General features: G+C 40.4%; 2 protein-coding genes and 1 long non-coding RNA gene across 4 annotated transcripts; all 3 read right to left on the bottom strand.

Moving 5' to 3' along the window:
- Window positions 1-524: 524 nt before the first annotated feature.
- Window positions 525-9,679, bottom strand: rpgrip1 (RPGR interacting protein 1). Of its 2 annotated transcripts, none has more exons than XM_085452795.1 (30): window positions 9,592-9,679; window positions 9,313-9,366; window positions 9,087-9,207; window positions 8,669-8,874; window positions 8,474-8,576; window positions 8,144-8,284; window positions 7,241-7,346; window positions 7,129-7,152; window positions 6,881-7,027; window positions 6,690-6,763; window positions 6,370-6,575; window positions 6,175-6,281; window positions 6,037-6,087; window positions 5,764-5,943; window positions 5,554-5,671; window positions 5,238-5,401; window positions 4,812-5,157; window positions 4,555-4,715; window positions 3,994-4,226; window positions 3,784-3,899; window positions 3,289-3,509; window positions 3,159-3,200; window positions 2,875-3,059; window positions 2,313-2,391; window positions 2,123-2,186; window positions 1,895-1,989; window positions 1,546-1,735; window positions 1,371-1,455; window positions 1,129-1,256; window positions 525-764 (listed from the first exon to the last, which is right to left on the bottom strand). In XM_085452795.1, exons 1-30 carry the CDS (start codon window positions 9,677-9,679, stop codon window positions 541-543), a joined length of 4,059 nt encoding a protein of 1,352 aa, XP_085308921.1. In that variant the 3' UTR covers window positions 525-540. The 2 variants fall into 2 exon arrangements, with proteins under 2 accessions (XP_085308921.1, XP_085308922.1); XM_085452796.1 differs by having other exon boundaries at window positions 9,087-9,204.
- Window positions 9,680-10,613: 934 nt separating this feature from the next.
- LOC146715167 (E3 ubiquitin-protein ligase TRIM39-like) lies at window positions 10,614-14,781 on the bottom strand. Its single transcript, XM_085452794.1, has 8 exons — window positions 14,600-14,781; window positions 13,471-14,050; window positions 13,273-13,368; window positions 12,551-12,784; window positions 12,197-12,344; window positions 12,022-12,048; window positions 11,735-11,880; window positions 10,614-11,625 (listed from the first exon to the last, which is right to left on the bottom strand). Exons 1-8 carry the CDS (start codon window positions 14,779-14,781, stop codon window positions 11,194-11,196), a joined length of 1,845 nt encoding a protein of 614 aa, XP_085308920.1. The 3' UTR covers window positions 10,614-11,193.
- Window positions 14,782-17,207: 2,426 nt separating this feature from the next.
- Window positions 17,208-19,510, bottom strand: LOC146715166 (uncharacterized). Its single transcript, XR_014918919.1, has 3 exons — window positions 19,434-19,510; window positions 17,929-18,008; window positions 17,208-17,818 (listed from the first exon to the last, which is right to left on the bottom strand). It is a non-coding gene; the product is annotated as an uncharacterized LOC146715166 (long non-coding RNA).
- Between the last annotated feature and the right edge of the window lie 81 nt (window positions 19,511-19,591).

Here is a 19,591-nt window from a genome sequence, read left to right as displayed (position 1 = left end):
GTGACGTTGTTGTCCCTGGCTCTCTCTCTCTCCCTCCCGCTCTGTTCCTGTGCTACTCAGTGTAACTACCGCCCCTCCCCCCTCTGCCCAGCGTAAAGCACAAGGCTCCCGTGCTGAGTGAAGCAGAAAAAAAGTGCGAGAGAGAGGGTGAGAGAAAGAAAGAAAAAAAAACCCCACGTGACGGCTTGCGATAAGGAGCCGGCTCGCGTCGTTCACTTCAAGGAGTCAGCTCTAAGAGCCATTTCGTTCGCGAACGACCCATCAGTAATAACACTAGCTGGCCCAAGGTTTTCTATAAATCAGTTAGTTTTTGGTCATATAATCGAACACTGTTTGTGTAAAGAACAAATAAAATCGGCCACTTAAAATTCTGAGTTTGGCAGAGAAAAGCAAAGGGAAAAAAAATCAAAATTACATAAACTTCAAACAGATTTTTGTCTTTCAAAAATGAATCTTTATTTCTTTCCATCGGGAATGTTGGTGAGGCTTTAAAATGGGAAGTGAAAAAGCAAGGCTCATCCTCATGCTTCACTTTTACTTTCAGTAGAAATCACTGTTATCATCATAATCTATCACTTGTAACTGATCCTTTTTCTTTTCTTTGCCTTCTTCTTCCTCCTCCTCTACTTCTTCTTCATCTGTCTTCTCATCTTTCTCAGTCTTGTCCTCCTCGTGAAATTCCTGGTATATCCCAGTCAGAACTTTAGCTGCTTCTAGAGACACTTTGAGACTTCCTATCACCTCGTCTTCATCCACGCTCACAACTGGCAGGAAGAGAAACCATTTGAAAAAATATTATGATTTCTACAAATTAGATGTAGTCAACAGTCATTTTAACTACTATGAATTAATGTGAAGGGTCTTGATGGTTTCCTTCACATAATAAATATCCATTTATCTTCATGCATGCTCAATCATCCAGGTAGGGAAATCCCAAAAAGTTGATTCTGTTAATCTCGATGTGTGTTTCAGTGGGAGAAACGTTTCGTCAACCATCCAGACTGAGTGAGTGAAGAAGTCACTTGGATGAGTGACGAAATGTTTCTCCCACTGAAAACTCTGCATCGAGATGAACAGACTTTTCGGCATATCCAATTAATAAACACTGCTCAAAAAAACCTCACGCACTGTCAAGCTGCTGTTCAATGACATCATTTCCTGTGAGCAGCAGTTCCTGTAGGTTCAGAAAAGCGTGTCCAACGTCCACACACTCCTCGTTATCGTCCATTGGCTCACTGACTACTGTGAACCTTAACCTGCCGTGACACATACAGACACACGAACTTACATTTAGAAGCAAGACTTTTCAATAGCAGAGATATTATTAAACTTCTTAAGTCAGATTTTAACGTCAGATTTGCAAACACTACCTGCCCTGGTTGGGGTCAGTGCCCTCCAACTTCGTGTAAAGATACTGTCTAAGTGGAGTTGACTGTGAACCATCCACATAAATCACTGAGAAAGAAACAGAGATTTTGAGTCTATTTAGGATCTTTAAAGTTCAAAGCTTATTGGCACAAACATGGACAGCTCACTAACTCTTACCTCGTGTAAAGTTGTAGTGAATCTCCTCTCCTTTGGTAGGTTTGCGGAGGGACATGGGTGTTTCTGTTGTCTCCATCGGGATGCCCAGCAGCCGATATTCCACGTACACTCGCTGCACTGACTTATCCATTGCCACATTTGAGGAAGGTTCAAAAGTCAGGGACAGAATCTCCACTCGAAGCTTTTCTCCCTGAAATACAATGACAAAATGTTGGCCTCCACATTATTTCCAAAATAAAAGCTCATATTGTGTCCCCCTGTAGCACTATGTAGAAGAGCACAGTAAAGGCGGTATGATTATAATGTTTCCTTTGTTGTCTGTTGTTGCTCCATTCTTTCAGACAGTTACCTTCCTCATTTTTCGTTTTGGTGGTATGACAACGATGTCACTTTGTGAGGAACTTGACTCTGAAGATTCGGGGGCTTCAGTGTCCTCTGCAGCAGCTGTTTAGTCAAAATCAAAGCACTGTCAGCACTGAGCAGTCCTTTTTCTGCATGTTTAATGAATGGCAGAATAAAGCTATAAATTGCCGTAAGCAACCTAAATCAAGTGTGTTGTTTGTATATGAATAGTTACCGCTCTCACTCCTGTCCTCGTCTTCACCCTCAACAACTGACACCTGATCCACAATGGAAATATCCTGAAAAAAGAAAAGACAACACATGAGCCCATTCATCAAGTTCTCATTTGTGTCTTTTCATTCTAAATTTACATAAATTAGCTTTTCACAGCATTGTTTTGAATACAAGAAGGTGATTGAGCTGACCTGAGTTCTGGCATCGCTGACAGAGCTGACCCTCGACGCAGTGGCGGGTGATTGTCTGGAAGATGTTCTCTCTGAATACCTTAAATAAGATTTAATATATTTTTAAAAAATTAATCATGTTCTTCTTACAAAATTTCTTATAAGTGACAGATGGATGAAACTGTTTTAAATAAATGTGATGCTGAAAGATTATTTTTTGTACCAATAAATAGTTGGTTTTGCAAAACATGAAGGTCTCTGTGTGGTGTTTGAAATGTCAAAAGTGTTGTTTCCAGCGAAAGAACCACTGCCCTTAGTGATTGATATATTTGTTTACCATATTATTTACACATTTGGTCCATATCAGGTCTTGAAGTTAACTCTATTCTGGGAGAGTCAATCTTAAGCTGTTTCTGCTCAGCTCTGCTGATGATCATAAAAGCGATGTTTGAAACTTCCAGTCAATTATTAAAACAATTAAAACTGATTATTATGGATTTAAAAATCTTATTTGGTTTTCATATGTAACTATTTTCAGTGATATCAACTTTAAGAAGCGCCCCTTGTATTAAAAAGAAATTACTTAGTAGCTGGTAAATGAGAAGGTGTGGTCAGTCTTGGCTCAGGTGTCAGATGAGGTGTTCTCTGGTAAAGCTCAGGCGACCTCTTAGTAGACCTCTTTCTGTCTGTAGACGTTGGCCTCACAGAGGTGGTTTGCTCTGCTCTTACATCTTGTGAGCTCCTCTGCTTGGTGGGTGGTGGCCGAGGCTGTAAGCCGACAAATATTGTATATCAGTGCACAAACAAACATGGCTGTATTGCGTGCTGAACTACCTCACCCACACATTCTTCAGATTAAAACCCTACCCAGGATTTTATCTCTTTCTGCAAAGGCTCAGGTTTCCAAGTCTGTGAAAAAAGCCATAGAAAAACAGATTTTAAGCTATAGGGGATAGGAAGTGTCTTTGAACACACAGATATCATGCACTTTCCTTACCTTCACTCTGGGCTTAGCTATGGGTCTCTGTGATGCATCATCCTTCTCTTGTCTCCTCTCCTCCCTTTCACTGCTCTCCCGTGCTCTGCCCTGCATGTCCGCTCTGCTTCCCTGTCGGCCTAGCAAGGCATCCACAGGTGGCTGAAATGGGTACTTCCATTTCATCATTACTCTGACCATGCCTCGAGGTCCACCGGCTGGATCTCTCAGCACATAATCCCCTGACAAAATATGAACTTGTGAGATATTCAGCCTTTCTGGTTTTTGAGCAATGCTACAAAACTGATTCAGAAACAGATGGTACTTTACAACCTGTATATGATCAGTTTCCCTAAACAAGCATGTAAATAGGTTAAATAAAAGTATTATAAACCAATTTGTGTTACTTTGTAGATACTTTGTAGCACTTTTTTCCACCTTCATCTACATTAATGTCTCCTGGAGTTATGGATGCAGAAAAATCATGCAGTTCTTTTACTTTTCTCCATCCCTCACCTCTGATCTCTCTCCCTGTAGCCAGGGTTCGCAGTGGTATTGGGGTTTTGGCCAGATAAGGTGGCGGTATCTGGTCATCACTGTCATCAAACACGTACACCCACAGACTGCTTGACCTGAGAAAAAAGTGCAATTGAGTGAAGTTAGCAGGCTGCTAAAGGTGAGATTAAATAGAAACAAAAACAGAAGAAAACTTTTGAACTAGCGTACCTGAGGTACTGCAGCACATCAGTTGTTATTGCAAGTGGGTAACTAGTAGCGTCATTGAACACTGGATCAGCTGTGCACTTGGTTGTTTGAGAGACATGTGGTGGCAGGTCGTAGAGCCTGTATGTCAGGTAGGCATCAGGAAGTAGTCCTGGCCATCGAGCGCTGAGGCCCACACAGCGTTCCAGCATTACCACCAGTTCATTGGGGATTCCTCCACCATAGTCATGTAACTCCTGCCATAAATATAAATTGAGACATAAATAGATTCTGTACATGTTTGGAAGCAGAGCATCCAACTTTAAAAGGCTACTTCACCCAAACTGGACTCAAATTGGAAATAAATAAATATAATGAATGCATTTTGTAACAAATACATACACTTAACTGTAAAGCTAATACTGAACAAGGTGACAAGGGGCACAGATTTGCCTTAACACATGTGAACATACATGTAGCTCATACAGTAGGTGCAGTATGAGCTGGAAGGCCAAATTGTGTGTATTTCCAGTGTGGACACACTATTCACTGTGCTTTCATCAGCTTATCTTCTCTCTGATTTACCTCATGAATGCTGTCTTGCCACCCAAGCGTGATCTGCACAGGACTTCTGTGTCTCACTGTTTTCCAGTCAGCTCCACTCTCTGCCACAGTGGCCACAGGCTCTGCAGGAGGGAACAGACGTGCCCAGAAATCCACAACACCGACAACTTCACCCTCGTGTCCTGAGAGGGAGACGGTAAATAAAACGAAAACATTTCTAAGAGATCTTTTTGTTCATCTATGCAGTGGAATTAACAAAACAGCTTCTCTTTACACACTTGTAATATTCACGTGTCCACCAATACGCTCTCCTCTCCTCTCTATGGCACCCATTAGAGACATTTGTCCACTTCCGTGGGTCACAAACCGGACTCCTCCTAATGCCTGGTGGAGCTCTACTCTGACTCTTGACCCCTGACCTCCCAGCCAACCCACATCCCGGACTGTCAGGCAGTAGCGGGATGTGAAGCCATAATTGGGCTGGCTTCCCGACACCAGAGGAGTAGAGTGCATCTCAAAGTCCAGCAGGCTGTACGTGCAGAAGCTCACAATATCTTCACCTTTATCTGCCCCTGGATGGATGCCCCCCATAATACGCAGTCCTGCTGGGGTGAAGGTTGCAGCCTGGTGGTGGGAATGAGCAGTTATCATAACCTTTGGGAAAACAGCTTGAAATGATTCAGGCTCGGGATGTGAGTCTTTACCTTCAGGTGGATCTCTAGCAGCGATTCCCCAGCCTTGAGCTGAGAGAATGACATGTCATCCTCAATGGGCTGCACCACCTCCTGATCTCCAACTGGCCAGGTGTACTGTACTGGTATGGTACGTTTGTAGTTCCTGGGGCTGTATGCCAACTCTTTCAACTGGGCTTTAGGTACAGAGGAGAAAATAAAATGTTTGGAGATTCTGTCTAATGTACATCATTTCTTGCATGTCAAATAGTAAGTCTGAGTAACTAATTAGCAATTGTTTGTCGTTACTATAATGTAGAAAGGGTTGCTGTCATTTTCATCGTCACACCTTGTAAACTGTTGATCTGCAGAGCTCTTTTTGATAGCAGTTTGTCTTTCTCTGCAATCCTCCTCCTGCTCTCCTCTCTCTCTCTCTGCACCTTCTGGCTGACTGTACTTAACTCTTGCTTTGAGAAGAAAATGGGAGAAATTGCAAAAAAAATGGCGATAACGGCTATGTTCCACATAATTCACATATGTATTTAAAAGCTGTGCAAACCTGCAGGTCTTTAGTGATTTGGTGCTCCAGCAGTAAAAGGTTTCTGGTTTTCTGTAATTCGAGCACAGACTCAGCATGAGATGCCTGGATATTCACCAGCTCGCAGGGTGAATCTTCCAACTTCCCATCAGCCAGGAGGAAGCGCAAACCCTCCTTGCTCTCCTGCTGCGTTCTAAATGCCTGCAGTGAAAACGACACGAGGCTAAAAAAAAGGCAATTTATCTACTAATTTATGTGGTTTGTTTGTCTGACAGGGTGCAACGGAGTGCAAACCTTGATCTGCAGAAGGGTTTCGCTCAGCTCCTCAACGCTCATGTCAAACTCCTGGAAGAGAGGGAACCGTGTCACAAAGTGTGCTTAAAGCACCGATAACACACAGAAAGTGTAAATTAGCTGCTGAAAACTTCGGACCTTGCTCACAGAGTCCAGCCTGTCCTGCAGAGCAGAGACCTGCTCCTTGTACCGGAGCACCTCCTGTTCCAGCTGCTCTTGTTTGTCTCTCATAGACAAGGAAAGCTCTAAATGTAACAACAGAAATGAACAAACGGGGTTGTTATTACACAACCTGTTTGCTTTGGACGAGCACATGCCGAGAAATGAAGAGACCTCTTTCTTGCTCCATCTGCTCCTCCAGTATCTCCTTCTCTCGTCTCAGTTTCTCCTTCTCTACTTCCAGCCTGCGCCTGTCTTCCTGCTCTGCGAGCAGCATTTCCTCCATCCTGCTGATATTTCCCCCGAGCTTCTCGCTTGTCTGGAGCACTTCTTTCTGTTTTTCCACCTGGTGATCATGGGTGCTTTGAGAAGATAAAGTACTGAAAAAAGGGTGGAAAAAAAGGTTTAAATAACCACTGAAACAACAGGTGATGTTTTGTGGTTTATATTGGAATTAATAACTTTCTTTGGTCTTGAAGCACATACTCTTTTACCTTTCTAGCAGCGTGTCATAATTTCTTTTAATCAGGTCCCTCTCTCCTTCCAGGTCTGATATCCTCTCCTGCAGCTGATAGAGAAATTATATATTATATGATCTCCAGATTTTTGGTAATGACCCATAGACATCCTTCTGTCATCTTTGAGGTTCTCTCTTAGATTTGTTCCTGCAGATGAGGTAGCGTACCTTGTCGAGGGTCTGCAGAGACAGGGTCGTGTTGGTAAGCTGTCCCTCTAGTTCCAGAGCTTTTTGTCTTTCCTGTTTCAGTTGTTCGGTCAGTTCCTCAGCTTTCCCCAGCAGAGCTCCTTGACTTTCCCTCATTGATCTCTGAGTCTGATATAAAAACATGGCAGTCAAAATTACGATTAGCGCTTTTTCAAATTTTACTTACCTGAAACATCAGCTGAACTTTATCAGTGTGCTGAGACCTTTACCTCTTCTAGCTGATTCTCATACGCCTAGAAGAAAAGCAAAATGTCTAGTAAGCTGAAAAAAGAAGTTCCTGTGACATAAGAAAAGAAATGTTTGACAGACAGTGTTTCTGACCTCTTGCAGGTTGGTGAATTTCTCCTGTGTAACTCTCAGGGCAGCACTCTTTTCTGAAAGCTGCTTTTGCAGACGGATTAAATCCACATTCTCCCTGATAGTTATTCTGGTAGAGACAAATCATTTTGGACATATTTCATGGATGAATTTACTTATGTTCTTTTTTTTAAAAAAAAAAGCAAAAATACAAGTGTTTGCTTATGTTTGTGTTTAAAGTTTAAGATCACAGGTTTATTTTCTGTCCTCACCGTTACATCAGTGGATGCTCAAACACGATGAACGCTTTAAACAAGGCTTCATCTCAGACAGCTCTGTTTTTGCTTTTTCAGTTTTTGTTGATGACAAAGAGAGGGAACAATCCTGGTGTTTGCTCACACCTTCTGTTTGCAATTTGCAGCCAATAAGAAGAAAGTTCAAAAAGGGAGACTGAGGAGCTACGACACGCAGTGAGCTTTCAGACAGTGAGTGGGTTGAACGGACAGGCTGTGCCGAAGCCCAGTAAAACATAAACAAGACTTATTTTAAATCAGCTGATTCACTCACTGGTGAACTGTGCAAAGCTTGTCTGGTAGAGTGTGAAAGTGAGCACAAAGGGCTCAACTCAATTCGAGTGCACAGCCGTGATACAACGTGTGAGATTATTGTATGATATGCTGAGAGGATACATGCTGTATCATGCACAAAGGCACTTAGCTCTACAATGCTGCCATTTGATGTTCTTGCTACAAACGGCTCAAGCAAATTAAGTCAAACTAGGATGCTGTCATGCTGAGCATTCACAGTTATTCTCACAGTGAACATAAATATCCCCTAAAAAGCCTTTCAAAAAATGCAGTAACATCAATTATCCTGTTTTATTTAATTGTTTCATTATTGTCTCTGTGATGTCTCTGCTGTAGCTACCGGTGTCTGTCGGCCTGTTGCTTCCTCATCTCTCGAAAGGTCCCCTCAATCTCTTTCTCTTTCTCTCTCAGCGAGTCTCTGAGCGCCTGGGCAGTTAGTTCCAGCTCTGCCACCCTCACCTGTTCTGTCATAGTGGACCTGCTGGGTGGGAAAGACACAGTGAGATTCAGAGGCTTTTAGCGCAGATGTTTTCCTTGTCGCTTATTAATGTGCGTCATGTGATTTACTTCAGCTACGCAAGAGTGTGGTCAGTCATGTCACGCTAAAGGATGATCTGCTGTAGCTAATGGATCATTTGGTCATTTAGCACATCACACATGGGACACTTACAACCTCTCCATCTCTGCCCTGGTGTCTTCCAGTGTAGGGCCATATCGAGGTGGTGCAGTCTGGGCTGCCCTCCTCATTCCACCGTCTCCGTCCAGATTTTTACCTAACAACACGAAGACCAGGGAAGGAAAATAAAGAGATTTAAGAGGGAATCACTGCGGCCTCTATTCTTGTTGTTGTTGCTGTTGCACACACCTTTACTGAATTTGTAGGGTGTGCGAGCTCCCAGGTCCATAATGTGCTGCTTGGCCAGGCTGAGTTTGTTCTGCAGCACTCCTTTCTGGCTCTCCAGCATTGCCACTCGGGCTTCCAGCTCCTGTATTGTGTCCTCCATGTCCCTCTCCTTAACACCACTGGAGCCAGGACTGGTCTGACGAAGACGCATTAGCCTAGCAGACATACTGAGGCAAAGCAGAGAGGTTTAATTGGCCACAGTTTGGCTGACAGGTGTTCAGTAAGTGCCTTTAAAAAGTGCAAAAGGCACTCCTTAATCTCTCTTTGGAGTTTCAATATTACTTTCATCTTATTGCCAGTAAATACATTTTCATTAATATGCTCCACGTTGTTCAAATGTATGGAATCAGGTACAAAAAGTGTATTTTGCGTGTGTTACCTGCGTAGTCTCTGGTCCTGGGTGCGTGTGTGTTGTTTTAGCACACTGTTCTCCTCCTGCAGTCGGAGGCACAGGTCCTCCAGGTGCTCTCTGGGAAATCGAAAAAGGCGCTGAGGGTCTGCTGGACAGGGAGATGGAGACACAGAGAAAGCACACACAGACATGAAAACTGAAGATTCTGTTGTGCGACTTCCATACAGACTATAAAAACCTGAAGTGCTTTTACCTTTTGTCCTCATGACATGATGCTTCTTCCAGGACTTGACATCCCGTAGAGTATCTGAGAAGATGGCAATGAGGCGATATTTGCAGTTATTCCTAATGATTTACAGTTTATTTATTGCCTAATCCCTGCTCATAATTAATAAACTGAGACTTAATGCAAAGCTAAATTGTAACATTCATTGGCATTATCTCTTTGATGCTTGTACTTCAAGGTTTTGGTTTATTTTCTTCAAGTTGTGTTTTTAATGACAGACAAAAACACATATCAGTACAAACCAACCTGGGACAGTTGGCATCAGTCCCCCTCTCATCAGGCCCACATCCCTCACTGGGAGGTCCCCAGCTGTCTCGTCCACCACCGGCGACATTACACCGCTCTTCACAGACTCATCTTCTCAGAAACCTTCAGCCTTACAAAACCTGAATTTGGTTCAAATGAGGTTGAATTGCTGAAGACGAAATACCTTAATACTGCAAATATGACACGTTTTAAAGTTTCACTATGGTAACTACACTAAACGGCAATAAACAATTAAAAACAGAGAATAATTGTAGGGTCTCTACAGTCTAACTGTTTTTAAAGATATTCCAAAGTGACTACTTTAAACTGTAATGTGCTCAATGCCCAGAAAAGCTAACAGTTTATTTTAAAGAATTCAGACTTCAACACTGAAAGATTTCCTAATAAGAACTATTTAACTCACCGTGTGAGAATTGTGTGGTGTTTCCTGCTTGAGCCCGGTGTCCAGCACAACCAGGCAGGATTTATGTCTGTCCGTCCTGTCCAGGTTTAATCCCTCTTAAGACTTTCTTCTTTCGTTCCTTCCCAACCTCTGTTAGCTTAGTCTTCACAGAGAGATGCTTTCTACTTTAGATCTATGTTAATATATTTCCGTGCATAGATGTAATTCAGTGAGAAACATTAGTATATAGTAGTCGTGGTCCAATCTTGAAGCAGTGTTCCACATGCGTGGATGCTAATCCTATTTCCATGATAATCTGATTAGCGAGCATCAGATTGTAGATTAAGATGTGCTCTGAAATCAGTTTGTAGTTAGGTTATAATGACTGAGGAGAGCTGTTATTAGAGTGAAGCAGGTCTCAGATCTGTTTACTGAAGCACAAGGGAAGCAGATAATAAATACGTGGGTGGAGGCTGTAAGCATATACAACAGATAACAGCAGCTGATTGAAAAACACGAGTATGGTTCTCATGTAGTGCTTTTCTACTCAAGGTCACTTTTATTACAGTATTTTCAGAGGCTAAGAATAAATTGACTGACAAGCAGTTTCATGGCCTGATGGTTTATTATACAAATGAAAAGGACATACGAAGATGATTCAGTCAATTCATTGTGTTGCATTTGTATGCTATAGATTTTCAGTGTTGTTTTAAATACAAGGATTTACAAGAACATTAGAGCTGTAACACTCAAGAACGGGAAGGCCAGAAAACAGATGAAACCAAGACGAACTTGTATCAGGATGATGGGAGGAGAAACGTGTGGAGAAGGAAAGAAACAGTTGATGATCAGAAGCATGTGGTGGGACCAGTGTTATGGCATGGACATGTACAGTCACTAGTGTTTATTGATGATGTGACAGCTGATAGAAGTAAAAGGATGAATTCTCTAGTATACAAGCCAGAATACAATATATCCTATATGTAGAAATCATTATTTTACAGTTGCTAAGCAAAGCAAGTAGAGTTTGAGATATTTATTGAGAAAGGAGTATTTTTTATGAACAGTTTCATTCAAAAATTTAATACTAACTTTAGAATTTGCATGCAGTTTTTAAATGTTTAAAAATATCTTCATGCATTACAAAACAGGGAACAGTTTAATGCAAAAAAACACAAACAAACCCAGATCGACGTACATCATATAGTGATGTCATCTAAGTCCTTGCCTTCATCAATTCCACTGACTTGGCGGATGATAAGTGGCGATTTGTTGCTGCCGTTGTCACTCATGTCAGGGTTAAAAAAGGGAAGCATGGCGTCGGTGAATTGGACGCATTTGAAAGAATAGATGTGTGACTGGGTCTCTGCGTCGTAAAATGACACCCTGCCTTCCTCATAATCCAAAAACACCCCAACGACATGTGGTCTCTGAGCGAGGCACAACAGCTCTGCCTGTCCAGCACATGCCCGGTACTCACTGCCCTTCCTCAAACAGATAGTCCAATAACCATCTTCTGGACACAGTGTGATCAAACCTTTCCTGTTGACTGATTCTTTAGCTACACCTAGATCCCACGCTGTCTTGTCTCCGACATCCACCTCCCAGTAGTGCCTTCCTGTGGTGAATCCCTGTTTAAGGAGAGAGCTACACATCACTGACTGCCCATTTTTCCATGTATCACAGAGAGCAACAAAAAGACAAAATGTTTAAAGGGGAACCCGCTACATCTTTAATTACCTTCAGGGCGAGGACACATGGCGCCGTGTCAAAACGCTCTGGTATGTCGGCCACGTTTTGTTCAGCCTCTCCATCCCAGACCTGCCTCCCATCCTCTGATAAAACCAGCCAAGGGTTGGCTGTCCTGGGGTCCAGCTGAACATCAGCTGGTAGGAAGACACAGTTTATGCGGGACTTTATTAGCCTCTTATTTCTAATAAGAAAAGATTTTTGTGTGGTTTTCTGTTTTGTCAAAGCAGGAAATATAAATGTTCCCTTTCATGACAGTTAACAGTGAACACTCTTACCTGCATACTGCTGAATCTTCTCATGCTCTGCAAAAAGATCAGAACATACGGTCAAAAATACTCCACCCATGTGTGATCTTTGATTGCGATGTTGTTTGAAAGCAGCTGTTCAGTCATTTAATGTAATGATGCTGACAAAAAACAAATACATAAAAAAAGCTGAATAGATATGAACCTTGAATGGAAAGTTTTTTCAGCTCCGATTGCAGCTGCTGCACAATGTTGACCACTGCTCTGCGTAATATCCCCAAACTGGTGTCTGCATGGACGATGATTTCAGAGCAGGATTTGGCCGATGGAGGAGAACTCAGAGCTGGAAACCTCTGACACAAAGAAGAGAAAACTTACTTTAAAAGCAATGATTTACAATACAAAGCAGGATGACTTAAAAAAAATCCTGATTTTTGTAACTGGATACAATAACAGCAAAACAATGACAAATGATCCATCTCCCACTGAATTGGAGCCACTTCCCATGTGTTTTTCTGTCTACCTCCCCACCTTCTGGAAAATAAACTAAATTCCTAACCTGTATGAGATGGAGGTGGTCATCTGTGTGAAAAAGCTGCTCCATTTCACTTCTTCTCCTCTGCAGTTCAGTGATTTCCAGCTCCAGTTCTGCAACGAGCCTGTCTGCCCTCTGCTCCGCTGCCGCCTGCCTCCTCTGGATCATCTCCACCAGCTCGGCTTGATTTCTCTCCATGGTACGAATGAGAGCGGAGAAAACCTGTACGCTTTTCTCTATGTCTCTCTTTGAATTTACCTATAGAGGGCATTAAGCAAATACAAAGACACATTTTTCCTCAGGGAAGCAAAAGGTTCAGCAGTAGATCAATTTGAACACATGTGGCTTCCAAGCAGAACAATACAGAACCCAGACAGTTGATTGTGTCCATCTGAACATTGTGTTTTCAGTGTTGTCACTCATTTAAGTGAGTTCATCAGTCTCAGGGAACTTACATAATGACCGAAACCAGCACCATTGCCTGACAATGTCCAGGAGATTTCACACCCTGGACAGGGAGGAATGCCAACTGGGAGACAGGGGGACGATCTGAGAACTGAACTGAGAAAGGGCCTAACTGTCTTACAATGTGCTGATTGATCAGTGGTCACGACAATTTGCATATTAATGATGATGAAACTGAGCTCACGGTCCATTGTTATGGAATGGTGCCAGTTTCTAGGTGCTTTAATCACAGCCTGAGAGGCTTAAACCCCCAGATATTCTATGCTCTTATGTTAACTCACTTTGCTGAGCTCCACACATCGTTTAATCTCCTCCACTTTCTGCAGTCTGTCCTGGATCATTTGCTGAACATCACCCTCGATTCTCTTCATCTGCACCTAAACGTTAAAACGAGGACATAACCTTTAAATAGTTACAGTCTTATGCCAGAGTTTAGCATTTAATTTAACAAGAGTTCAGTGCTGCGGAGGAGTTCACACCTTCCTCTCTTGGCTTTCTCGTTCCACTGGGACCGTTTTGTGAGAGCGGTGGTCGGTTTCGGTGCACAGCACACAAACACACCTCTGGTCACTTCTGCAGAACAGCTCCAAAAGCCTTTGGTGCTTTTTACACATCCTGTTCTGCAGCATTGCCACGGGTTCAATCAGCTTGTGAATCCTCAAGGTGGCAACTCTCAGGTGAGGCTCCAGGTGCATCTCGCAGTACGAAGTCAGACACGTGAGGCATGATTTCTGTGCCTCAGTTTTCGTTCCTGTGCACACATCGCAATAGATGACTTTTTCTGTCGCTGCAATCACGCCGTTCTGCCTTCTCGCTCGGATCTGCTCTGAAATTTCCTTCGCAAAAGAGTTTTCACAAAGCTCAGGGCGGCTTTCAAAGACTGTGTGACATTTGGGGCAGCTAATTGCACGGCTAACGTCCCAGTGTGTTGTGATGCAGGTGAAGCAGAAGCTGTGACCGCAGGGGATGGAGACGGGCTCTGAGAAAACATCTTGGCAGATGGAACACTGAAACTGCACCTCTGACAGACGAAAACTATTGGAAGCCATCGCCTCAGAGCTAAAGAAAGAACATTAGAGAGGAGAGAGCTTAGAAAACATTAATCATTTACTTTCTGAGTCACTGAGAAAGTCACTATTGGTAACACTGGGACATTTACAAGGCTAACAAATTACCTCAAACGTAGATCAAGGTCATTTTTCAAGGCATTTCCCATATTGTCAGCTCTGTAAGTACTTGGAATAGAGCCAGACGCACAAACCTCCTTATCAAAGGTTTGAAACAATTCAAAGCAGTTCACTGGACAAAGTCCAGCTGCATGGTGACATAGTTCAGCCTTTCACTTCCTCTTTAAGCTTAACTTTAAAAAAGGGCCTGAGACAATGAACAGACATACTAACAGGCTCCTTCTTTTCCAACCATTGTAATTTGGATGTGGAAACTTTTCAGTATAACATATTCCCTTAGGGGATAAAAACTGACAGCTTCAGATATTAGTATAAAGTATGTTATTTGTCTGGTACAAAGGAAAGCAGATCAAGAGCAGAAATATCTAAAAAATAATGTTGAGTCATACCTAGTTCATCTCTCATCGTGTTTTGCTCTTACCTTTCCTGAATGCGAAAGCTGATCTCTGAGGCAGCGAAACATAATACTAGCACTGTGGTTGTGAAGCCAAAGTCCTCCCTATTCAGCTGTTGGCACACCCACACGACTCTCCCTCTCATTCTCTTTTTTCTCCTTTGCATTTTGTTCCTGGGCGGGAGGAGTAAGGTCTGTATCAGGTGCATTGCTGGTTTTGTATTGTGTGGCAGTTCTTTGTATGGATGTATTGCTGCTGTGTTTGTATTGCGCACACCTTAAATGTTGATTTAAAAAATATATATATATATATTATATTTTTGAACACGGATGATTTATCTGTTACCCATTTCTCATACTCCTGCAATAGATTCACAGCTCAACACGCTGAAAAGATCTTCAGAAAACCGCAGCACTGATCCATACTGTCTGAAGGCCTACTTTTTAAAAATGTCACATATAAGCCCAGTGAAAAAATCTTGGTGCTGCAGAAAGTCAATTGTCAGTTAAAGTGAATATTAAGAGGTGTTGACACTGAAAAAAAGAACAAAAGCAGAGGTTAGTCTCACCTCCTCAGAAGTATCCTCAGCATCCTTTAGATACATTGCATGCTTTAGATGCGATGGCAATGGCTGAGTTGATTCATATAGTACATTTGCTTACATGATTACATGACTGAATTTGCTGAACACAAAAGAGAAAAAAAAGACTGAAAAAAATCTATGTTGGCTTATTATATTTTAAAGCAATAAAAAGTACAAAACAAAATTTGAAATAAAAGACAAGTTAATACATACATACACACACACTAAAGAGATTCAGGAAAACAAACAAACAAACAAAACAAACAAAAAAAACATTGTTGTTCTTTATGTTGCAAGTTCATGGGAGAAACAGAAGAGTGTTCTTCAAGCGTAGCATGCTGGTACTCTGTGACCCGGAAACACCCTCGGACAAAAACTATTTCATCCTAATGACAAAACACATAAAAACAAACTGAACTGTGTGTGCTGTGCAATTGAGTGAGGAGTGCTCAGACCTTTACATAGGAGAGCCCACTCTGCAGATGCATAGTACAACATAGGAGGCCCAGCTCATCAGCACAGATGTACATATTCACATCATTCTTTTGAAGGTAAAAAGGCTCACATTTTGGTTAGAAGACACAAATGCTTTTTGAGATAATGGTAAATGACGCCATATGTGTCCATCTGAAACTCACCATCACTTTTTAGAACTGAAAAAGCTTTTTGGATGAAAAATGAAATGTCTTCAAGAACTTAATAAGAAGTCCAGTTGCCTTCAACTCAGACGCTGCAGTTTCATTTTATAAAGCATCTTTCTCATTGGTCAGATTTTTGTACTCTACTAACTTCTATTTAAGAGTAGTTTGACAAGAACAAAACATTGATTTCATTTATAAAAATCCAAGATGTTCATGTCCTAAGACTGAGAGAATATTTCATTCCCTACCATCTTTGCCATGTCATGAATTTCCTAGTTCGTGTTCCTTAGTTTGTAGTAGTGATGGCTAAACTAAGCTTTCTGAAGCATTGAAGCTTGTGTTAAAAAACGGTTCATCTCTGGTGACATCTGGTGGCCAGAAATATGAAGAACAGCTTTAATCTACAAATTAAAGTGTACTGCTTCATTATGACTGCCCACTCTACAGAGTGGAGTTCACAATTCTGTCTGGTATTGGGTCCCCTTTCTGCTGCTTTGAACATGTATTTTTTGGGGAGAAAAAATTATGTCTATTTGTTTAATAAATACATTTGATCAATAAACTTTCCTTATTTAAACATGTGCCATGGTGTGGTCTGTCTTTGCTTGTGACGTCTTGATGTTAGTAAACACAATAGATGAAAAATACATATATACATATAATAATAATGAACATTATTATTATGGAGTATGCTTTTGCTGTGAGGTCCTGCCTCCATGTACTTATGCAATTAATCACTGGACAGATGGACAGCTATGTTTATAAATAATATTATATCAGGTCAATTGTCTTATACATATTTTTGACCTGGAATTGATTGTGAACTGGAAAGGGAAAATACTTATGAACTTGTAAAGTAAAAACATGATGCATTTAAGGTTATCCTGTTTGGCTTTTATTTAAGAAGAGAATTTGTTCCACTGTGCGATGGTCGAGTCTGTTTCTTTCGGAGATAATTTCTCCTGCCTTAGAGAAAATCCGCTCACATGGAACAGAAGAGGCTGGCGTGCACAGAAACTGGTAGAGATGCAGGTATACGGTCTTCCTGGGTCCCACAGACTATCACCTCAACAGAATAAACAAATTCAATTGCTGCACATTTTTGTAGAATAACATTTTAAGATTGTTTTAAAAATAAAATAACACCCAAAACAAAGGCAAACAACAAGAGCACAAAGCTGGCAAACCCACCCGATTGACCAAAATTAACTCAAAATACTCCCATGTGACAGAACCTCCTCTCCTCCTTGCTGGCTCCATATCTCTCAATAGAATGATCAGTGGTTTGTTATCTCTCACCATCAAAACACTCCACAAATCCCATGCATGATTTACTTCCTTATAAACCATTGAACCAGGTGCCGAAGAGTTACGTTCTAAATGAAGCCTCGACACAGTGTTTCTGACGCAGTGAAAGACGCTCCAGAGCGTCAGCTTCAAGCAGGCTATCGCTAGTTTCTAGATTCAAGTGTCCAGTTTAGTTTCTAGTTTTCACGTTTGAGGTTTTGGTTAGTTTTTTTGTTAAGTTTACTTTTTACGGAAAGTCTCCCAGCAATAAACGCTTTAAGTTCATTCTGTTTCGTGAGCCCTGCAGTTGGGTCCTACATCCTGCCTGCCACACAGGACACATGACAATAGGTTTTGAAATATAATGTTGTACTATAAATCCCAGAATTTTGTTTATTTGCATCAACACAATTGTAATACTTGCAAGAAAAATATCACATAGCCATTACTGAATGATCTCTTTTACTGTTAAAGAACACAGAATGAAGAGCAAAAAAAATCTCTACTTTTATTTATGTATTTTTTTTTAAATTAAACAATTAATTTGTTTTGGTTCCTTTTTGAAGAAAGTAAGTAATAAATGTGAAAGGCACTTAAGAAACATTCTTTTCTTCTTTGCTGCATAGATCTGTTCACTTCCATTCAATCACTTCTTTTCTCTTCTCATGTTATGGTTTAACCTTCAGGACCTTCAGGGAAAAAAACTGTGGCAATATTCCATTTTTTCTGAAGAACTAGATGGGGGAAAAAACAACACATGCACACACAACAGGAAATCAGTGGATGAAGTGAAAGTAAAATAAGAATGTCTTGATGCTGAAAATCAAACAGAGGTTAGTCTGACCTCCTCCAGTATATCCTGAATTTCTGAGTCTGACAGCTGAGGAAATGACTTCAGTCTCATGTTCAGTCCGATGATAAAGTCTGTTGATACAAAAGCACAATTTTTACATAAAATAATAAAAAGATCATTTTAAATGATAATGTACTCTTTTAAAATAACTATGTATTACTTTTCATTTCAGTACATAAAACAATACTATGATGTTCGTTATTATGATTTCATGAAATCTTTATTTATGAATTAAATTAAACAATTATTATTTTATTTAACTATCTGAAGTAGAGTTAACCAAGAACATATGACCTCATTACAATATTATGTTTTTATTTCATAATTTCTCAATTATATTTACATTTTATACATTTTTAAGTGAGTATTTTGTCTTGCTTTATCCTGACATCAGAATTATTTTCCGAGCTTCTGTTTTTAAAATTAAACGCCAATTCCAAAAATGTTGGGGCCCTATTTAAAATGCAAATAAAAACAGATTGCACTATTTTCCAAATCTCGTAAACCCATATTTTATCCACAAAACAATATTAAAAATAACTTCTTCTACCTGGAAAAAAGAAAAACGTACGATTTTTAAAAAAAGATATTAAATTGAATTTTTTTGAATGTGATGGTTTACAATGTGTAACATCACCTCTACCTTTCACAAGAGTCTGTCAATATGTCCTAGGCACTAGTGTACCAAAGCACCCATACCATCAAGGATACAGGCTTTTGAACTGAGCACTGATCACAGAACAGTTTTCACATTGCCTCAGTCCATTTTAAATAAGCTTTGGCCAATAGAAGACAGTGGCATTTTGTGTTTACCTATGTCTTTGCATGATAGAGCTTTAACCTGCATTTGTGGATGGCAGAGTAGAATATCTTCACAACAATTTCTGAAAGTTAGACATGAAATATGGACATCTATTGCTGATATTGGAGAGATTTCTCCAAATTGCGCAAAGTTTTCAAAGACATTATGTACTGTATGACAATGATGAGATATTCAAAGTGTTAGCAGTTTTATGTTCAGGAAAGTTATATTACTTATTTATTTATTATTATTATTCACTTTGTTTTTGCATTTCAGACAAAATTACCAATCTTTACTCTTGAGAAACTGGGCCTCTCTAAAGTGCTCTTCCTATAACCGATCATGTAATCTGCTTAGCTGAAAAGGTTCCTCCAGCAGCTCCTTTTGAGTACCACTTCTTTTTCCAGTTTTTTGATATCCCCATCCTTACTTTTTTGAGAAATGTTGGTGGATGTCTCAAAAAACACTAATGCAAAATAAGTTTATATGATACAGTTTCTATGTGCGATAGTTAATAAAGTATAAAATATTTTACATAGCTTTCCAACTGGATTTCCAGACCCAAACCCATCAGACAAATATGAGTAAAAAACAAAAAACAAAAACTAAAATGACCAAATGACACAAAGAGATAATTGCAGACACAAAGAAATAATTCAGAAGTGCAGCAAATTACAGAAATGCAAATACTTACTAGGCCCTTAAGATATAGGAAGCAGAATCAGTGGTGTTTTTACATGAAAAAAAAAGATATTTCAAATTAAATTCAAATTATGCAACTGTTTTCCTGAAAATTGAATTCTGACAAGTAAAAAAAGAAAACACAAAAAAATTATACTGTTTAATTATTAT

This window comes from Copadichromis virginalis, linkage group LG3 (assembly GCF_057382275.1).
Source record: "Copadichromis virginalis isolate Kocher_CV1m ecotype Utaka linkage group LG3, C_Virginalis_male_GT1.1, whole genome shotgun sequence".
Taxonomy (NCBI): Eukaryota; Metazoa; Chordata; class Actinopteri; order Cichliformes; family Cichlidae; genus Copadichromis; species Copadichromis virginalis.
The sequence above is the reverse complement of the archived record's forward strand: the minus strand, read 5'-3'. Positions and strand labels throughout refer to the sequence as shown.

Excerpts from the sequence above, each read along its gene's own strand:
- rpgrip1 (XM_085452795.1), bottom strand. The coding sequence starts at position 9,679 with ATGTCGCCGGTGGTGGACGAGACAGCTGGGGACCTCCCAGTGAGGGAT. Across the intron at positions 5,158-5,237 it reads TGCTAGAGATCCACCTGAAG|GCTGCAACCTTCACCCCAGC; the intron begins GTAAAGACTCAC and ends TCCCACCACCAG. Across the intron at positions 3,060-3,158 it reads AGAAAGAGATAAAATCCTGG|CCTCGGCCACCACCCACCAA; the intron begins GTAGGGTTTTAA and ends GTCGGCTTACAG.
- LOC146715167 (XM_085452794.1), bottom strand. The coding sequence starts at position 14,781 with ATGCACCTGATACAGACCTTACTCCTCCCGCCCAGGAACAAAATGCAA. Across the intron at positions 12,785-13,272 it reads GATGTGTGGAGCTCAGCAAA|GTAAATTCAAAGAGAGACAT; the intron begins GTGAGTTAACAT and ends TGCCCTCTATAG. Across the intron at positions 11,881-12,021 it reads GAAGATTCAGCAGTATGCAG|CTGATGTTCAGCTGGACCCC; the intron begins GTAAGAGTGTTC and ends TCTTCCTACCAG.